Source organism: Pelodiscus sinensis, chromosome 8, assembly GCF_052426305.1.
Source record: "Pelodiscus sinensis isolate ZL-2025 chromosome 8, ASM5242630v1, whole genome shotgun sequence".
In the NCBI taxonomy this organism is placed as follows: Eukaryota; Metazoa; Chordata; order Testudines; family Trionychidae; genus Pelodiscus; species Pelodiscus sinensis.
Window position 1 is genome coordinate 28,739,359 of NC_143059.1, and position 22,111 is coordinate 28,761,469.

Below are 22,111 nucleotides of genomic sequence, written 5' to 3' on the forward strand. Positions count from 1 at the left end.
ATAATTATTGTGAAGTACACTGTTATTTTTGTATAAGCATTATAGTACAATTACAACAAATAGAATAAAATGAGTTTTAAGTATTGTATACTTTACTTGATTACATTGCACTATGCACTAAGAGGACAGTTCTAGTCAAGAGTGAGGGCTTTTAAACAGATAGGTTATGCTTCTTTACATTGCCTCTCCCTGCAGTTGCTAAAAGGAGTGACCATTGCAAGTGGAGGGGTCCTGCCCAGAATTCAACCTGAACTTCTTGCCAAAAAACGAGGTGCCAAGGGCAAATCTGAAACTATTCTTTCCCCATCTCCTGAGAAGAGAGGGAGGAAATCCTTGGTGAGCAAGAAGAGTGGAAAGAAAGCAAAGGCTACCAAAGCCCGGGCACCCAAAAAGGTAAGCAGGAACTAGGTTTGGTATTCTGGAAGGTTAGGAGAGACTGGATGAATAAAGAATGATACATGGAAATAGGAGAAATTAGATAGGTGTCTTCCAATTGCTTATTGGTTTATTGGTATCTTGTTTGTGACATTTGGAAATGGGAGGTATGTAGGGTTTGATAATGAGTGAGAAGTACATGATCCAGGATTTTCTCTCAAAATAGTAGGAGTGGAGAAATAAGCTGTCAGATTTTTAATAAGCTTCCTGAATCGTGGCAGACAATGTTTAAAGGAGACTTTTCAGCTACATTCATATTTCCTTTTAGAATACCTGCACAAAAATCAAAACAGTCACTAGAACCCTGCTACAGCTTTGTGGTTAGGATGTTCTAGAACAGGTAGGCAATCAGATGGTGGCGGTTTGCCAGAGTTAGTGGTGGGAAGCAGCACAGACTGCCCGCTGCTGCTCTAACATGTAAAATACACCTCCTCAGGGAAGATGACAAAAATGCTGGTTCTAAAGGAAGGTAGGGGGAGGTGGCTCTGTACTCCCAGCAAGGACGGGATGGGGGGTAGCCAGCCCTCAGCGCCTCATGGTCTTCCCTCCACCCCTCCACCAGCCCTTAGTGCCACTATGAGCACACTGCGCAGAGCTCTGGCAGCAATTTAAAAGCTGGGCCCCAAGGCAGAGGTCCCCTTTGTCGCCTCAGGTCTGTGGGCTTGCACCTCCTCATCCCCTACCCTTTTTTACCCTCCTTCCAAAAAAGCCAAATAACAAAGTAGCAGGCCATCACCACTGTCTAGCTGACAACTGTAGTTTTCAGCCATACTATCATGACAAGATTTCTGGTTAAGATTTTCAGTGCTTAAGAGGATGCATTATATCAGCCCTTTGTAATTCTCTTAGACTAAAGTCTCTGCATATTCACATCAGTTTCCATTTTCTCTTCTTACCTTTTGGTCTCTTGCTGAAGACATGATTTCAATGCTTTTAGAAAAAAATAGTTGTAATTGCAGTTCCATCTATGAGAACAGTTAATGGGTTGAAGATTCTGATTGCTAAACTTTCCTTCATTGTAGGTCATCTGGTATCCCCACCCAAAGTTTTTATCAGAAGCAGTAAACGTACCCATGTGTTAGAGTGCAGTGCTGCCAGAGATCCTTATTTTTAGCACTCCTTGCAGACTACTGGTCTTTGCTCACCAATCACTTCTAGGGTTTGCTTTGGCTTGGTCCTTTTGGTCAAGTCACTTAGACTACGTCTACACTGCGGAGCTATTTCGGGATACCAGAAGTATCCCGAAATAGCTATTCCATGTCTTTAAAGCAGCCTGCGCTATTCCAGTGTTCCTATAGCCCTCAAAGGTTAAGGGATGTTTCAGAATAGAGCTTTATTTCAAATTTCGAAATAAGCTATTTCGAAATTACCTTGAAATAAGCTATGCAATTTGCGTAGCTTATTTCCAGATTACAGTGCAGTGTAGATGCACCCTTAGAAGTTCAGAATCCAGTCCAGGGTAGCAAAAGGATGCAACAAAGGCCTTCCATTCACACTTCCTGGAGACTCTAGTAGCTTCCTCTACAATGGTATCAGTTCATGCATATGTAATGTTTTCTTCATAGAAAATTATTAGAGCTTCTCCCTGGAGTTCTGGTCACACGTTTATGCAGCATTGTTTTCTTGACTTGACACTTAGGCTAGGTCTACACTATCGGGGTTTTTTTTGGAAAAAGCTACACAAATTATGCTCCTCAATTTGCGTAGCTTTTTCCAATTGCTTTTCTGGGAGAGGCTTTTCCGCCATTTGGCCCCATCTAAACGGGGCCAAATGGCAAAAAAGCCTCCTCTTTTGAGGGGCCCTTATTCCTCTTAGAAAAAGGTATATAGGGCTCCCCGAAAGAGCGCATTTGCTCTTCCGCAAAAATAGCAGAAGAACAAATGCGTTCCCTGGACATGGCGAAGTTTTTCAACTCACCAGTCTAGACATACCCTTAGATCCAAGGCTTATTTTGCAATCCTTGTTTAGTTTTACTTAGCAAAGTTAGATGTCTTCAAGTCACCAGGACCTGATGAAATGCATCCTAGAATACTCAAGGAGCTGATAGAGGAGGCATCTGAGCCTTTAGGTATCATCTTTGAAAAGTCATGGAAATCAAGAGAGATTCCAGAAGACTGGAAAGGGGCAAATATAGTGCACATCTATAAAAAGTAAATAAGAACAATCCAGGAAATTACAGACCAGTCATCTTAACTTCTATGCTAGGGAAAATAATGGTGCAAATAATTAAGGAATTCATCTGCAAACATCTGGAAGATAATAGGTAACAGCCAACATGGATTTGTAAAGAACAAATCATGTCCAACCCATCTGATAGCTTTCTTTGATAGGATAAAAAATCTTGTGGATAAGAAAGAAGCCATAGATGTGGTATACCTAGACTTTAGTAAAGCATTTGATCTTTTTATCAATAAACTAGGGAAATACAATCTAGAAGGGGCTATTATAAGGTGGGTGCATAACTGGCTAGATAACCGTTCTCAGAGAGTAGTTATTAATAATTCACAGTTGTGCTGGAAGGGCATAAGAAGTGGGGTTCTGCAGGATTCTGTTTTAGGATCGGTTCTGTTCAATATCTTCATCAACCATTTAGGTGATGGCATAGAGAGTACAATTATTAAGTTTGCAGATGATACCAAGCTGGGAGGGGTTGCAACTACTTTGGCAGATAGGGTAAAAATTCAGTATTATCGGGACAAACTGAAGAAATGGTCTGAGGTAAACAAGATGAAGTTTAATAAGGACAAATGCAAAGTACTCCACTTACGAAGGAACAATCCATTTCACACATACAGAATGGGAAGCAACTGCCTAGGAAGGAGTACTGCAGAAAGGACTCATAGTGGACTACAACCTAAATATGAGTCAACAGTGTAACACTGTTACAAAAAAAGTAAACAAGATTCTGGGATGCATCAATATGAATGTTGTGAACAAGACATGAGAAGTCATTCTTCTGCTCTACTCTGCACTGAGTAGACCACAGCTGGAGTATTATGTCCAGTTCTGGGTACCACATTTCAAGAAAGATGTGGAGAAATTGGAGAAGGTCCAGAGAAGAGCAACAAAAGTGATTACAAGTCTAGAAAACATGACCTAATGAGGGAAAACTGAAAGAATTGGGTTTGTTTAGTTTACAAAGGGGAGGCTGAGACTGAGAAGGGACATGATAGCAGTTTTCAAGTATCTAAAAATTGTTCTCCTTGGCCTCTGATAGGACAAGAAACAATGGTCTTATTTCAGCAAAGGAGGTTTAGGTTGTACATTAGAAAAATCTTTCTGTCAGGGTGGTTAAACAGTGGAATAAATTGCTTAGGGAGTTTGTGGAATCTCCATCACTGGAGATATTTAAGAGCAGGTTGGATTATCATCTATCAGGAATGATAGAAGATGCTTAATCCTTCCATGAGGGGAAGGGATTAGACTTGATAACCTCTTGAGGTCCTTTTCAGGTCTAGTAGTCTATGATTCTGTGAATTAGGACTGTTCAGCCCATTCCTGGGTTTGTTCTGCTTGACATACCGCCAGAGCTGGGAACATTCAGAGATCACTTCTAAAAAGAAAGTAAAATTACCTAATAATAATTGTAGGTCTCTCAGAATATTACCTCTACATAGTCACATCACTCTTACTTCGAATTCTACGTTCTCAAAACTCTGGGATTTAGCAGGAGAGGTTGGTTTCTTTACATCCTTGGATCTGAATGTTCTGAGCTGTGAGGCGCATTCATGCAGTCCCAATGGGACTTTTTGCAGTCTTTTTTCCTAGAAGACTTCTGAAGCTAGGTTGCACCAAGGGGTAAATCCCATGGGTGTGAATTCGCAGGTGTAACACTCTTGAAAAACTACAATTACTGGTGAGTAACTTTTCATTTAGGTTATCCAAGTGGTTGTGAGGTAAATAATTATGTGATATAGGTGCCATTGGAGTATGATTTATTTTCAAGGACTAGTGTCTGCTAGCAGTTTGTTTTTCCAAGTAAATTAGAGCATTTAGCTGTGTTATTAGTTTGAATACTTTAATGCAGCATAAATAAAATAAAAACAAAAATCCTCACACTTCGGATATATGTACATACTACTAACCTCCACTGTGCTCTACCTTTACTTTGTTTAGTAAATAGTAGCGAACTGTTCTACTACATAACTTTTGGCTAGTAGAAAGCTATGGTATGGTCTTCAGCCTATAAAGTTGAGATGAAAAATTACTTTTAACTTTTGTAAGATTGTAATCAGACTCCTTTTTCCTGAATGTTATTGCTTCATTTGCCTTCCCTTCCCTTCCCCCAATAGAGCAAGCAGAAGGAAAATGAAAAAGACGGGGCCTCAAATTCAACATCTGAGGATGGACCTGGGGATGGATTCACAATTCTGTCTTCTAAGAGCCTTGTTCCAGGACAGAAGGTAATAGAAGTCAGAGAACAGATGTTATATAGTAAGATATGATCGCACCATGGAGCCGAACATCAGCAAAAGTATATTTCCCATCCTGCATGAACACAAGCACTCCCCCATCTTTCTGGCTCAGTTGTTTGGGATGTAAAGCTGGATCCAAACCCCATTGAAGTCAGTCAGTTTTGGATCAGTCCCTTCTAAGATTTGTCTGCAGACCGAAGGTTTACGAGATCAAGACTGGATATTCTTTCTTCCTGGTGAGAGTGAAATGATGATTTGGGTCTCCCAGTACAGCTATGGGGGTGGGGGGAAGGTGGCTGTGTTTTGTTATGGCCTGGCTATTCCGTTTCTCATTATGTTAACAAACCATGTTTAATCAGCTAAAATTATTGCTAAGTATTTGGGCTGGCCAGAATAAGATTTTGCCACATCCACTTTGTCCAGCTAAGCTGTCTAAGAAAATTCTCTCCTTTCTCTTTTTTCACATGGTGGTCAGGATTTTTTTTAAGCTATTATCATTGTATTTGGAAGATACTACATAATTTCTTACAGACTTAACGATGGAGATAATCTTCAAGCTATTTCATTTTAAAGGATGGGATCTTTCAAAGAAAAATGTATTTCATGAAACTTCTGCAAATCCCATAGAATTTGCATGCTCTGCCTTATGAGAATCTCAGAACCATTTAAAAGCACTAAATCATTGGAGCTATAGGTATGCTTTGTCAGTCCTTCTTTGGCACTGGCTCTATTTGAGATCAACACCTAGGCTGTTGGCCTCAACCCCCTTAGGCACAGGAATCATATACAACAAGGCTTGTGCATTGGCACCAAGCTGCCAGCACCTCCGCCAAGTTTCAGGGCTCCAGTGTCAGTTTGATCTACCACAAACTGGACGTGTTGGCCCCCACTCCCCCTGGTTCTTCAGCTCCTGCTAAGCCAGTGCTTTAGCATATGAAGGAGAAGCCCAATTTATAAATTGCATACCACAGCACATAAATCTGGCAGATTCTTTTGTAGCAATAGCGAAGCTAAATGGATACACCTTGAATCTTCTGTATTTGAGATTTGGTCCTGTTCCCAGTAACTACAAGATGTAACTTTGTACAGCCTCCCTGTAAAATGGGAAGGGCCGATAATTTACCCTGCTCCTAGAGTAGAGTTATTAAGCCTTGTTTAATAATAACAGTTGTGTAGTGTACAACATTGTTTACATCACTTAGTAGAATTGGTAAAATTCATTGTTTTCTGGCTACTAGCCCAGCATATGTTCCACAGATCAAAGGGCATTTGCAACAGCAGAAGAATCCATTATGTATCATCCAGAAGTTAAGGTCTGTGTTTCTGCTTCAGAATGAAGTAGAGACTCAGTGAGGTTAGGAAGCTTGCTCTCTGCAAATGAAGTACTCGCAGAATTTAACAGCAAGTCTTCAGCAAACATTACTTAACAATTTTCCGAAGATTATCATTTTGTGTGATAATCTTAATATACAGGCAGTCCCCGAGTTACGCGGATCTGACTTACGTCGGATCCGCAGTTACGAACGGGGCCCTCCCTCTCCCTGGTCTCCAGCAGACCAGGGAGAGGAAGCAAAGCGGCGGAACACACGGGCAGCGGACAGCCCAGATGCATCTGGGCTGTCAGCTGGCCACGTGCTCCGCGGCTTTGCTCTGTTCTGCTCCCCATCCCCCTGGTCTGCAGACCAGGGGGATGGGGAGCAAAGCAGAGCAAAGCCACGGAGCCCGAGGGCAGCAGGATAGCCACGGCGCGTCTGGGCTGTCCCGCTGCCCCCGTGCTCCATGGCTTTGCTCCGGACACCTGTGGTACAGCAGCTGGGGCGCTGCTGGTTGGTCCCGTAGCGCAGCTCTGGGCGCCACTGGACCAACCCAGCAGCACCCCAGCTGCTCTGCCCCAGGTGTCCCCCAGTCAGCAGCTGCTGAAACTGACCAGTGGCTGACTACAGGAAGCCCCTGCCCTGGGCTTCCTGGAATCAGCCGCTGATCAGTTTCAGCAGCAGCTGACTTGGGGATGCCTGGGGTTCTTAAGTTGAATCTGTATGTAAGTCAGAACTGGCCTCCAGATTCAGCCGCTGTTGAAACTGATCAGTTTCAGCAGCAGCTGAATCTGGACCAGTTCCGACTTACATACAGATTCAACTTAAGAACAAACCTACAGTCCCTATCTTGTACGTAACCTGGGGACTGCCTGTATCTGTCTTTTTTATTGATGAGCAAGAACAGAGAGAGAAATGAGACTGTAGAGTCTGTAGAATAGATTTTTTTTGAACTCTCATTAAGGCTTTGGTTATTGGTTGTTTCCAATTTTGAGATTTATGTGTGGGTGGGGAATTAGGCTTGAGTCACACTAAGAACATGTAATAGTAAAGTTTAAAAGTTGGAATCAGACAACTTAATAATAATAAAATGAATGACTTGTGAAAGTGGGGTCCATCTGCCTTCTCCTGTAGTAATTAGGTATGAACATTTAACAATTAAAATTATTAAATTCTTTCTATATTGTCATCTTGCAGCTTTCTCTGACACAAAGTGATGTCAGCCATATTGGCTCCATGAAAGTAGAAGGCATTGTTCACCCAACAACTGCTGAAATAGACCTCAAGGAGGAAATAGGTAAGGCTCTGTTGGAAGTAGCAAAGGCAAATTTAGCATTGTACAGATATCTGGTCTGCTGGCTGACTACTGAAATTGAATACTCTCATTTCTGTCCTGAACACTAGTCTGGAACTGAGCAGGGATGGCAACTCCAGAAATTTGCCAAGACAAGGCTTGTTAAATATTTTATGTACAGTGCTGTAGTACATCTGGTGAAGATGCTCTGTGCTGATGAGAGCACTCCTGTTGGCATAAAGCCCCACCCTGTGAGAGTGGCATAAGCTACATTGGTAGTAGAAGCTTTTTTGTTGGCATAGTGCTAACTTATGATGCTTGAGGAGGTGGACCTAATTGGTCCTTTTTTACTGCCTTTCTTTCTCCTTTATTACTACCCTTTCAAAGTTTACGTCATTTTAGAATCCATGGGTACTAATGCAGTTAAATAATCGATTGTTGTTCAAATATTTTCCCTATGGGCGGTCCACTTCAGGTGGGCATGCACCTCTATAGCCCTTTATCAGAGATTTTCAGTTAACAGGGTCCATTTGGCCCATGCACCCTATGTCTTGTGCTGACACAGAGGCTATAAAGTACTTATAAACTGCTATTAGTTTCTTCTCAGCTGCCTTGGACTGAGATGGAGCATTGCTGTGTCCCCCTTACCTCAGCTTTATCTTTCTTAGAATACTTAGTGTAGTTAGTTGTTAATTTTAGTGTTATTATAGTTAGTATATAGTTATGTAGGGAGAGGATCATTTCTCCTCTCTTTCCCTCTAGAGCACTTGTTTCTTCCTGGCAGGGCTTCTCCAGCCTTCAAACACTACCTCTCCTGCTCAGAGACCATACTGGTGAGCAACAGCCCATCAAAATACTTATGTTGTTTGGGGGAATCCTACATTGCCAAGAAGTGCAACTTCTGTCTAGCCTCAAGCCCAGTGTGAGGAAGAATGGAGAGATTAAGATCAGACTGTTTATGATGAAGTGATCCATTCAGCCACCATCCGAGCCAGGTCAGGAGACTTACAGACCTCCTCGCCATCCACCCACACATGTTCATCTATTTCTGGATAGATCCAGCACCACTTCTGTTTTGGAACCGCCTTCCCCTAACAAAGGGAGAAAGTGGTAGTGTCGGGGGAGATTTCCAAAAACAGAACCACTGGACTCTCACCTTTATTAGCCAGCTCCAAAAAAGACTAGGTCGCTGGAGATATCTACAGTCTCTGAAGCCTGAGCTTCTCGGCTTGGTACTCTTGTGTTGAAGGACTTCTCCTCTGGCCCAGATGGATCCATGGAGTCCTGGAGCACCAAGAACAAGTACACTGTTCTTATAAGACCTCTTTACCATCTTCAGGCGAGGAGGGCAAGCATAGACACTCAAAATGGGAACCACTGGGTTTAGCCCAGCCATTGGTACCTTTGCATTCATCCAAACTGTTGCCTGTGTATTCTACCTAGCCATTGGTACCTATGCATTTGGCACCGTTGGCATCAACTTTGGTACAACCACCAATGGTCCCATCAGCAACTGTGCTAATGAAGGGACTGTATCAGTACCAGTCTCTTACTCAATACCACAAGAGTTTAGTTATACAAGGGACCACTCAATAATGGATGAGTGAGAATCCCCATTCCTTATGGGTATCAACCATCTGTAGGTGCTGAGACCCTGATCTCCGGATTACTACATCCAATATTACAAGACTTTCCTCCTTTTTCTGTGGGTGTTTCCCCACTGAGTGAGATGGAGGATGATAAGTGAGTGTTTCAGTTGGTCTTGTCTATTTCTGTCCAAGATTCTCAGACATACCCCTTCAGGAACACTTTGTTTGGTAACTACGAGAAGGATCATGCTTGCTATCATGGGTACATGCCACCCCACAATGGGCAGATTGGGCTGCCTATTGACTGTGATTTGCCAGACCACTAGTACTATCTCATAGGGAGGCCAGAGTTTCTCAACCCTCCTCTCCCCAAACTGTCTGCACCTCTCACCCCAGGAAGAGACAATTGAAGAACAGGAGGCTGAGATGAATAAAGATGTTTACCCTTCAAAATCCTCATTTTTAGTCAAGGACTATTGAGATGGATTTCCAAATTTATTATCACTTGTTATAAGACTGCAGATGTTCATCCCCCCAGAGGGTTATAGCATATTCAACCAGACCACAAGCAACTTCTATAGCACTACAGAAAAATATACCAATATCTGAACTATGTAGAGCCACGACACAGGCTAATAATACATACATTATTTTAAAATAACGTATACATAAAATAATACATACATTATTTTAAACAATAGGCCCTGATCCAGTCTGTCAGATCCGATGTAGCACTTGGTTCTGCAGTACTGACTTAATTTCTCATCTCTATTCTTAAGTTTCCTCCTCCATTTGTGCTTGAAGCACTAACAGGGACTTACTTGAGGAAGAGGTTATTCAACTTATACAGTAACTGTGGTACTTCAAGGTGTGTCCTGCCTTCTTCCCCCTCTGCTTCAGACTGTTTCTTCAGGAATGTTTGTGTGGAGAAGGAACTGAGGGTGGTTTGCCCACCCTCCCCTGTAGTTTTGCTGATCAGCACAAGGAGGCATAGATGCATGTGCATGCTGAATGGATGCTGCTAATTAAAAATCTCCAAGGGCTTGAGAGGCACATGTGCACCTGAAGGGGACCACCCATAGGAACACACATCTTGAAGAATCACAGTTACTGCACAAAGTGAATCACCTCTACATAGATCCCTTTCCATATTATAATTCTTTGTTTGCTTTTGAAAACATATCAGAAGGAAATGAAATGTATTTATAATATTTCTTATGTTTTTCATCATAGGATCTCACATTGCTTTGTAAACATCAGAGTCTTTAGCATACTACCACTCCTGTGAGATAAGGAAGTACCATTATCTCCAGTGGCGGCTCGTCAATACAGGCGAACTAGGCAGTCGTCTAGGGCGCCAAGATAAATGACCATTGAGGGCTTTGGAGGCAGGGGCGCCGATCACGTGTTTCATCTAGGGCGCCAGTTGCCGGCAGCTTGTCTAGCGCCACTCCTGATTATCTCCATTTCATAAATGGGGAATCTGAGGCACAGGACAGTGAAGTTACTTGCCTGAGATCAGTTGCAGTCAGGATCCCAGGAGTAGGCTTAGGGTCAGGCAGGCATACACTCGTTCAGCAAGGATTTCATCTCCACTGATATCTCAGCTGTTTATTTTATAAATCATAGAATAATAGGACTGGAAGGGACCTCGAGAGGTCATCGAGTCCAGTCCCCCGCCCTCAAGGCAGGAACAAGCTCCATCTACACCATCCCTGACAGATGTCTATCTAACCTGTTCTTAAATATCTCCAGAGAGGGAGATTCCACCACCTCCCTTGGCAATTTATTCCAATATTTGACCACCCTGACAGTTAGGAATTTTTTCCTAATGTCCAATCTAAACCTCCCCTGCTGCACTTTAAGCCCATTACTCCTTGTCCTGTCCTCAGTAACCAAGAGGAACAAATTTTCTCCTTCCTCCTTGTGACACCCTTTTAGATATTTGAAAACCGCTATCATGTCCCCCCTTAATCTTCTTTTTTCCAAACTAAACAAGCCCAGTTCATGAAGCCTGGCTTCATAGGTCATGTTCTCTAAACCTTTAATCATTCTTGTCGCTCTTCTCTGTACCCTTTCCAATTTCTCCACATCTTTCTTGAAATGTGGCGCCCAGAACTGGACACAGTACTCCAGCTGAGGCCTAACTAGTGCAGAGTAGAGCGGCAGAATGACTTCACGAGTTTTGCTTACAACACACCTGTTGATACAACCTAGAATCATATTTGCTTTTTTTGCAACAGCATCACACTGTTGACTCATATTCAACTTGTGGTCCACTATGACCCCTAGATCCCTTTCCGCCATGCTCCTTCCTAGACAGTCGCTTTCCATCTTGTATGTATGGAACTGATTGTTCCTTCCTAAGTGGAGCACTTTGCATTTCTCTTTATTAAACCTCATCCTGTTTACCTCTGACCATTTCTCTAACTTGCTAAGATCATTTTGAATTATGTCCCTATCCTCCAAAGAAGTTGCAACCTCACCCAGTTTGGTATCATCTGCAAACTTAATAAGCGTACTCTCTATCCCAATATCTACATCATTGATGAAGATATTGAACAGTACGGGTCCCAAAACAGACGCTTGCGGAACTCCACTTGTTATCCCTTTCCAGCAGGATTTAGCACTATTAACAACAAGTCTCTGACTATGGTTATCCAGCCAATTATGCACCCACCTTATCGTGGCCCTATCTAAGTTATATTTGCCTAGTTTATCAATAAGAATATCATGCGAGACCGTATCAAATGCCTTACTAAAGTCTAGGTATATGACATCCACCGCTTCCCCCTTATCCACAAGGCTCGTTATCCTATCAAAGAAAGCTATCAGATTAGTTTGGCATGACTTGTTCTTCACAAACCCATGCTGGCTATTCCCTATCACTTTATTACCTTCCAAGTGTTTGCATATGATTTCCTTAATTACCTGCTCCATTATCTTCCCTGGGACAGACGTTAAACTGACCGGTCTGTAGTTTCCTGGGTTGTTCTTATTCCCCTTTTTATAGATGGGCACAATATTTGCCCTTTTCCAGTCTTCTGGAATCTCCCCTGTCTGCCATGATTTTTCAAAAATCATAGCTAAAGGCTCAGATACCTCCTCTATCAGCTCCTTGAGTATCCTGGGATGTATTTCATCAGGACCTGGTGACTTACTGACATCTAACTTTCCTAAGTGATTTTTAACTTGTTCTTTGTGTATCCTATCTTCTAAACTTACCCTCCCTCTGCTTGTATTCACTACGTTAGGCACACCTCCAGACTTCTCGGTGAAGACCGAAACAAAGAAGTCATTGAGCATCTCTTCTCCCTCCTCACTAAGCAGTGGGCCTACCCTGTCCTTGGTCTTCCTCTTGCTTTTAATGTATTTATAAAAGGTCTTCTTGTTTCCCTTTATGCCTGTAGCTAGTTTGATCTCATTTTGTGCCTTTGCCTTTCTAATCTTGCCCCTGCATTCCCGCGTTGCTTGCCTATATTCATCCTTTGTTATTTGTCCTAGTTTCCATTTTTTATATGACTCCTTTTTTATTTTGAGATCATGCAAGATCTCCTTGTTAAGCCAAGCTAGTCTTTTGCCATATTTTCTATCTTTCCTACACAGCGGAATTGTTTGCTTTTGGGCCCTTAACAACGTCTCTTTGAAATACTTCCAACTCTCCTCAGTTATTTTTCTCTTCAGTCTTGCTTCCCATGGGACCTTACCTACAAGTACTCTGAGCTTATCAAAATCTGCCTTCCTGAAATCCATTACCTCAATTGTGCTGGTCTCCCTTCTACCTTTCCTTAAGATCATGAACTCTATTATTTCATGATCACTGTCCCCTATACTGTCTTCCACTTTCAAGTTCTCAACTAGTTCCTCCCTATTTGTTAAAACCAAATCCAGAACAGCTTCTCCTCTGGTAGCTTTTTCAACCTTCTGAAACAGAAAGTTGTCTCCAATGCAGTCCAGAAACTTATTGGATAGCCTGTGCCCCGCTGTGTTAGTTTCCCAACATATGTCTGGATAGTTGAAGTCCCCCATCATCACCAAATCTTGGGCTTTGGATAGTTTTGTTAATTGTTTAAAAAAGGCCTCATCCACCTCTTCCACCTGGCTAGGTGGCCTGTAGTAGACTCCTAGCATGATATCACCCTCGTTTTTTACCCAGAAAAGTAATTGGATCAGTTACCACAGCTGATTCTGGAAGGCTGACAAATACATTTGTGCTAGCACAATTTTCCTGATTGCCCACTTTCTCCTCCAAGGAACTGAAGTGAAGTTGCAGAGAAGAGATATCTCTCTATCAATAAGCACTGTATCATCTTCTAAATTGCTAAACCTGACTTTTACAGTTAGCATTTTTGGGGTATTATTATGAAATTCTTGCAAGGCACATTTTGTATTTTGATTAGGATTTTTCAACATACTGTGCACATCTTTCTTATTATTGTTTCTAGTATGAGAGATCTGGTTCCCATGCTTTCATCCTTCTCAGATTTATTTGAGGAGAAAGTATTGAAAACCCTAATATACAATTTTCTTTAAAATTATGTTGCAAAAAGATGGTATGTTAAAGAGAACTAAATTTCACATACTTCAGATAATGAAATACTAACTCATTGTACTAAAACCAGTAAAAAAGAGCTACAGGTTGTTATCTTCAAGAACTCAAATAAAAAGCAGCCAAGGTGGACAGTCCCAAAAAAGCATATCTTATCTTCAAGATTTTAACAATAAGGTCATTCTGCTGGCATCTCATGGTATTGGGAGATGACTTAATTTAATTATCATATTAAGAAGAATGATGGTCAAATGTAACTGGCATTTAAAAAAAAAATTAGCACTTTCAAACTTTTTAAATTTCCCATTCAAATATGTCCTCTCGCTTATATCTTGAGAATTGAACAGGCTTCACATACAAACATGTATTTAAAAAAAAAACAGAACATAATTTCTTGGATTGTTTAAATACTAACTAAGCTTTTTGCTGGGCAGAATAGGAGAGACGAAACTTTTTAGTTTGTTTAACATGAAGAATATGTGGTCATTTCACATGGAATGTTTATTTCATACTTATTTAGTATACATTTTAAACATTTATTCATTTGGCTCTTGTAAAATAAATAAATGTTAATAAAAATAAGCATTAATAAAAAAGGCAATTTAGCATTGATAAATAAATCCTGGTTATTAAGAATAAATGAAGATAATACAGTACGTGTATAATTTTTATTCTTGAAATAATTTGCAATTGTATTTTCTTTTTTAAAAATATCATTTCTTTTCTTTGTTTCAAATAAAAGCCTTTTGCTTTGTTTCTTTGCAGGCAAGGCCTTGGAAAAGGCTGGAGGGAAAGAATTTTTAGAAACAGTAAAGGAACTCCGCAAATCACAAGGACCTTTGGAAGTTGCTGAAGGTAAAAGGGATACTATATTATCTTTTTGAATATACCAGCTTTTCCTCCTTCCAAATATCTTTCCTTTTTCCTGCCACTCTGATCTGTTCTTGGGTTAATCTAGGACTTTGTCTTCACTAGGAGATATTGTTATAAAATTCCCTCTCTTAACTAGTGCTGATATAGGGGACATACCTGAATGAAAAGGAGGGGTCTTAGATGCCCCCTTGTTATGGTCTGTGGCAGTAGTTAATTGCCTTTACTTAGATTAAGGGACCATTTCTGCCTATGGCAGTCCCAACATTGGGGAAATGAAAAGGTGAGCTTTATGATCTCCCACTCCTAGACTTGAATATTGTGTTTTCCTCAGCGATAGCTTAGAACTTGCTGGGGCACAGGGTTGAAACTGAAGCCCAAGCCACACCATCCCTGGCAGCCGCATTACAATGTGGTTGTGTGACCCACTCTGTGTTGACAGTTTGAGCAGTTTGAGCTTGTCTGATCTCCTTTCGTAACACAGACCATAGAACTTCCCCAAAATAATTTCATGACTATAAAGATTTAGAAAAACTTCCAATCAAGGTTTAAAAATTGTCAGTGATGGAGAATCCACCAAGTGTCTCAAGTTAGACATTCAAAACTATTGAATATTTTTGACACTTTTGGCCTTAATCTCTTTGTGCCTTTATTTCCCAGATATAAAATGAGGCAATAAATCTACCTAACCCCCCAGGGAAGCTGTGAAGAGAAATTATTTTAAAAATCTGTGAAGCACTCAGATATAATTGAGACAGCACCTAAGACATGCCCATCAGAAAATTGATAATACTGTATGCAGTACAGAGTATTGAATGATGTATGTTAAATCAGGCCTGAGATCACACTCTAAAAGAGAATAAAGACAAATTATAAATAACTAGCCATTCACTGAAAGATCCTGTGGGAAAATAATTTGATTATGTAATTAACAACTGTATCTTAGTGCAGTGTTTCCCAAATACTGGGCCTCAGCGTGGCTGCCGGGAGGGGATAAGGACAGGCTGGGACGAGGGGGGCGGGGGGAGGAACCGGCCGCTGGGAAGCAGGGCAACGGGGCTGTCCGGCAGAGATTGCGGGGGGGAGGGGGAGAAGGCGACAGAAGCAGGTCTGGACGGGGCGGGGGAGGCTGGCCTGTGGAGATTGGGAGGAGGAGGACTGGAGAACCAACCTCTGGAAGCAGGGCTGGACGGGGGCAGCAGGGTTGGATGGGGGAGATCGGGAGGAGAAGCGGGGGTGGAGGGTGCGAATCGGCCGGCAGGAAGCGGGACTGAGCCGGGTACATGCAGACCCGGGCACACGAATGATACACCTCATAATAATAACACTTACCTAATTAGAAAATACCGGACATTTTATTTGTCTGGTATTTTCTCAATTTGTTTCCCGGACAGAATCCTCAAATACCGGACTGTTCAGTACAAAACTGGACACCTGGCAATCCTACGCTTCCTTGCACCCTACTCCTAGAAAGATACTGCCCCCTTCCCAATCTGATCCTGCTCCCGCCTCCTGGAGTGCCTATGCGGCACTGGGTCCCCCAAGCCCTGGCCCAGGCTGGGCGGAGGATGCAGCCGGGTGAAACACTGAAAATTTATTCATTTTTAATTATTTTTTTATATGTGTTTATATTTTTGGGCTGCAAAAAACAGTACTGAAAAAAATGGGTTTCAACTAAAGTAAAAAGTTTGGGAAACACTGGTCTAGCCAGCTTTCTATCCATCTTACAGTCCATTTATCCAATCCATATTCCCTTAACTTTCTGGTAAGAATATTGTGGGTGACGATATCAAAAGCTTTGCTAATGCTGGCACTGAGGGCTTTGGGAGGACCAGAAACAACGTATCTGAATATTCATAATTTGCTTAATGAATATGCAAATGAATGTTACCGGTCCCCCAAAAGCTTGTGAATGGATTTACTGGTCCCCGTGTCAAAAAGTTTGGGATCCCCTGTCTTAGTGGAGGCAATTAAGGTTACAAGTGCAACCTTAGTTCTGGAACATATCCTAACTTTTAGGGGGTTAATTTTGCAGCCTTAATGTTCTTGTAACAGTTTTTGGGAGTGAATAATAATTAGTGCTATGAGTGAAGTGTTATGGGATGGAAAGCATGATGATTGTAAAATTATTGTATTAGAAACTAATCACCACCTTTTCTTTATGTATTAGCTGCCCTCAGCCAGTCCAGTGGTTTAGCAGCAAAGTTTGTGATCCATTGTCACATCCCACAGTGGGGTTCAGACAAATGTGAAGAGCAACTTGAGGAGACTATTAAAAACTGTTTAACAGCTGCAGAGGACAAGAAGTTAAAGTCTGTGGCTTTTCCCCCCCTCCCCAGTGGCAGGTATGAATCTTTATCCAAAAGCGGCTAATATATTATTGTAAGGGGCAGCTGTGGCAGGTAGGGGGTTTATCATAGAGGTTAGATTCTATTTCCATTGAAGTCAGTGGTGAAACTCCAGTTTGGCTTCAGTGGTGCAGGGGCGTGGGTGTAAAGTGTTTCTTCATACCATTTTACTCCAGAAGCATCATTTTAGCATGAAGTTATTAAAAAAACCCTTTATAATACATTATGTAGAACATAATCTAATAAAAAGGAGACTCAAATTGGGTAGTTAAAAAATAGGGCATACAAGCTATGTTTTATGTTGTTGGTGAATACTTCTCTTTGGGTCTGATTTACAGCTGCATTACTTCAGTTTTATGCTCCCTAATGTCACAGTGGTTTTACCCACAAAAGCTCATGATACCGTCTACATGTTTTGTTAGTCTTTAAAGTACTACTAGACTATTTGTTGTTTTTAAGTTTTTCTTGTTACAGACTGAGCTACCCCTCTGAAGCTACCCAAAATAACTACCCTGCACCTTTGAAACACACCCGTTATTTTGAAATAACAGGCACACTATTTCAGCATTCCCTGTAACCCTCATTCCACGAGGGTTAAGGGATGTGTTGAAATAGCGCATTACGTCAAAATTTGGCACGGTGTAGAGGAGCCAAATTTCAAAATAAGCTATTCCAAAATACAATCGAAATAAGATACACAATTAGCGCAAATTGTGTATCTTATTTCAAGTTTAGGGCGCTGTGTAGACATGCCCTTAGTGTCAATGCCAGCATAAAATTGGACATAAACAATAGTGAATCTACTTGACCATTCCAATGCCTGAGCAGTGTGATAGAAGCAGGTAAATATTGCTTTGTTATAGGTTTTCCCCAAGAGAATCTATTAAACAAAACATTACAAAATATTTTCTTTTAGATAAAAATTGTTTTGTTTTTAAAGTGTGACTCTGCTCTGAAAAAACTGTAAAAATCATTGTGGGATTGCAGGTCTGTCTCCCAATAATTTGCATATCAAATGTGCTTGGTTGACAAGTATAAAACAGTGTTTTGTTATTTTAACTACCTGCTCACTAACCTACTTTGGACTGTCAATAACAAAGCTTATGCAAGCCAAATTAAGCCTAAATTTACACTTATGTAACCCTGATGTCTGCAGCAGATACCCTTATACTTGCACAACCTGTTATGATTAAGTTTGTAGAGTTTTAAATGATTGGACTGAAGTACACAATTTCACTGGTTTCTTTCAAGAGTAGATGCTATCCTACTCTCTCACCGTGTTGACTTGTGTTAATAGGAATAAAAAAAAGGTTAAAAATAATTTTATAATTGTAACCTTTACATTTGAAAAAACATTTATAGTTTTCAAAATAGTGTAATGTCCATTGTGACCCTAGTCTTTTCTTTAGAGAGCTTGTTCATATATTGCCTATGCTTGGACCACACCCCTCAAGTACTCAGGACTGCAGTTTTTGCCCAGTAGTGTCCATTGGGCAGCATATGTAGCAACTGTCCTTGTGCTTCTGGCCTAAAGATATAAGGGGTGGAAGGGCCCAACTGCCATTTCTTTCAGTCCATGGCTGAGCCAGAGGCCCCATGTCAACCTCTCAATGTATCATTTCTTTCACAAACGCTAAATGTAATAGGTATTTATTAGAATTCATTAGGTTAGTTAGTGTTAGTTAGATAATTACCTATTGAACATTCTGAATAGGCTATCTTCTGTTGATAGTTTTTATGTTCCTTTATTGTTTTCCTGAGATCTTTTCTCTGTTAACAGACTTAGAGATGTCACATTCCTAAATCACATGCTTTTAAATATTGCCTCTCTTGTGAGACAGCATCTCCTCTCTCTCTCCTGATCTCTTTTTTTATTTGGGGTAATCCCATATCTCCACTAAATGGTTGGTATACAAACCCTTTTCTAAAAGGACTTTAAAATCTAGAGAGGCAAATCTCAAAATGATTTTTATTAGGCTGCTTCATGGGACTGGACTCTGATCTAAGCATAGTTGGACAAGTTCCATCATAATCCAGAAATGCCCCAGTGAATTATAGATTCACTAGATTCAAGGCTCCATCTTCAGATTCTGGTAGGATGATTATTAAGTCCTCAGAAGAAAAGGAGCATCGCTGCTCTGCTAAAGCGAAAGGAACATCTGCTGTGGGAACTTCTAAGAAAAAGTCTAAGTCTATATATTGCTCCCAGTCAGAAGAGGCTCCATGGCCCAATTTGAGTACTGTGGGAGCTCAGAGGGAGAATGGTGTGAGACTTTGGTATTGTGTCACAAACCGAAGTCAGCTGCCTCAGTACTAGGGCATCGGAGATTATTTGGGCACTCACCACGGCTTTCTCCAAGTGAAAAGGACCCAAAATCCCTTGATGTATTTGGTCATGAGTGATTCTCTACCATCTTACAGTTCAGACTTTTGCATTATCAAGCATTGTTGGTGGTTGTTTTTTGAACTAAAACCAATTTTTGGATTTTACCAATAAACTACGTCAGGAAAGCAGAGAGAGAAATTTAAATCTTTAATTACAAAAGGAAACAATATATAGAGCATCCTTAGAGGTGCTTCTAACTCATCTTTGCAATCCACAGAATCACTAGAAATTATGGGATGGCACCCTGGGCTCAGGGTTTTGACAGACAACTGGGGAGGGTCTTCTTTTTGAGAGCTTGAACCTTCTTAGCTTTAGGACTGCTGACATGCTCCACACATGGAAAGATTCCCAAATCACACTTAGGCTATGTCTAGACTGCAAGCCTCTTTCGAAAGAGAGCATCTAGACTGCACGTTGAACTTTCGAAAAAGCGGCTTGCTTTTTCGAAAGAAAGCATCCAGTGAGTCTGGATGCTCTCTTTCGAAGAAGCCCTATTTACATTGAAGAACGCCTTCTTTCGAAAGAGGAACTTTCGAAAGAAGGCGTTCTTCCTCGTGAAATGAGGTTTACCGCCATCGAAAGAAAAGCCGCGTTCTTTCGATTTAATTTCGAAAGAACGCGGCTTGAGTCTGGACGCAGGGGAAGTTTTTTCAGAAAAAGGCTACTTTTCCTGAAAAAAACCCTGAGTCTGGACACAGCCCTACTGTTTTAGGGTTCATACACCTGCTGCCAAGAGAAAACAAGTCCCTGAGTTCTCATTCAGTATCATTTCAGACTTCCATTTGAATTAAATTGATCTGCCTACTAGTATTCTTTCCCAAACCACATTCTAATCAAGGAGCCTCTGGGTCGCACACTTTACACGTTTGCCTCAGCATTTTGCTTTCGTGTTAGCTGACAGAATGAAAATGTTAACTGATTTCAGGCCAGTGTACAGGTTCAGGGTGCATTAACTAATTTAGGATCCCCAGGTACATAAGAGCCTGTTCTATGGTGGGCACTGCCACCATCTGCTGCTTCCATGCAAAATAGTCTCACTTTGGACATCTTTAAGGCATCTATAGGATTTAGTACATACTTTTACCAAGCATTACTCCATAGTGGAAGCATTGAGGTCTGATTCTTCCTTTGGAAGAGCTGTACTTCAATCTTTATTTAAAGTGGACTCTGAGCACCCACCTCCACACATCGGATCACTACTTGGAAGTGAACAAGAACAGAATATATATGACAAGGATTTGAAGAAGAAAAGTTTCTTACCTTTACAGGTAACTGGAGTTCAAGATATATTAGTCATATGTATGTTGCCTGACCTACCTACCTTTTCCACTGCTCTGGAGTCTTTTATTGCACTGGGATTCAGCAGTGGTGAAGGAACTGAATGACAGTTAGGCCCACACCATCCTTTGTCTTCCATATGGGAGCATAAGAATATGCAGGGCATACGTGCAGATCCCACAGACACTGCTAGCCAAGATACCAATCTAACTGCATAGGGAACATGCACACCAAGAGTGGAATATATATGGACAAACCATCTCAAATAAAAAAAAATAAGATAAATACTTTTACTTTCACTTACTATTAAATTTGAGAATGCATCCTGCTAAAGCAAAGGAACTAATCCTGAGAATTCTAGCCATACCAAGTTTCAAACATTTTTCCTATAGTTTTGTTCAAAAGAATGTTAGGGATTTTTACTGGCTTTTTTTTTTTTTTTTTTTTTTTTTTTTTTTTAAGAGGATAGCGGTGATGTTGCGGTTTGTTTTTTTATAGTGAGAAAGTATTTTTTTCCACTTCCTTTTGAGTAGGGGAGAAAAGTTCTTTGAACTTCTATGCTTAAAAAAAAAAGTAGGCCTAGACCAGTGATGGAAAAAGTCAACCCTAAAAATGAACATTTCAGAAAGATGTGTGAAAACAAATTATAAAACTATTTTGCAACATTATACTCACCAGCAAAAGTTATTATAATACAGTGTTATTGAGTTCATGTTGCTATGAAAACCTAGAGTTTTATTTCTTGTGTGTTTTATTCTTGCAACTAGCATTGCATTAATTCAGGATTTGTATTTGTGTGTGTGTGTATGCACACATACATATACACACTCATTTTGCAAATGCATTTTATTCTTTTTTGTTCTTTTCAGTGTTATGAGTAGTGCTTCCATGCACTATTATAATGACTGAATTTGAGACTAACTTCCGTCTTTTCCTTTTCTTCTTCTTTACATAGAAACTGTTTCCCAAAACAGACTGCAGCCCAGGTGACTCTCAAAGCCATTTCTACCCATTTTGATGACACTAGTTCTTCCTCCTTGAAGAATATTTACTTTCTGCTCTTTGACAGTGAGAGCATCGGAATCTACGTGCAAGAAATGGCCAAGCTAGACACCAAGTAGCTATGGCAGCCAAATGAAACTTTCTTTTTCAGCATAAATTTGAGTAGCATTAAAAGAATTAGAGGTGGGTTTTATTTTTAAAATGTGGCAAAGAGGGGGAATGTTAGTAGTTTGATGTTTTGTGAGTTAATGGAGACCTTTGCTATGGAGGAGAGGGTTTAGTCTGTGATTAATTCTTGCTATACACACCCTCTACCATTTTATATCACCTTAACGAAATCTTGAGTAGTTAATTTGCCAGCTCTCTTCAAGTTTGTTTAAATGTGTCTTGCTTTTTTAGTTTAGGACTCATTTTAGATTTGTAGCTTTGAATTTTACACACAAATTCTTTGTCCCCTTTATTTTTTGAGGGTGAATGGCAAATTCTTTTTGGGGGGTCTACATTCCATGTTGGAGAGAGAATTTTAAAGGTGTACTTGGACCTTCTATTTTGTTTTATCCCATAATAACTTCTGTAATTACTGAGAATATTTCATCTTGTTTTTTGTTTTATAAGAAAAAAAAAGAAAATG

The 22,111-nt window shown here is 40.7% G+C and overlaps 1 protein-coding gene across 2 annotated transcripts in view; it reads left to right on the top strand.

Moving 5' to 3' along the window:
• Positions 1 to 22,111, top strand: part of MACROH2A2 (macroH2A.2 histone) — a 45,672-nt gene extending 23,561 nt beyond the window's left edge. For both annotated transcript variants that reach the window (XM_075934945.2, XM_075934946.2), the window contains exons 4-9: positions 196 to 393; positions 4,729 to 4,839; positions 7,362 to 7,461; positions 14,362 to 14,451; positions 16,637 to 16,811; positions 21,434 to 22,111. In XM_075934945.2, coding sequence (XP_075791060.1) covers positions 196 to 393; positions 4,729 to 4,839; positions 7,362 to 7,461; positions 14,362 to 14,451; positions 16,637 to 16,811; positions 21,434 to 21,599 — 840 coding nt within the window. In that variant the 3' untranslated portion in view covers positions 21,600 to 22,111. The remainder of the gene's footprint in view (positions 1 to 195; positions 394 to 4,728; positions 4,840 to 7,361; positions 7,462 to 14,361; positions 14,452 to 16,636; positions 16,812 to 21,433) is intronic.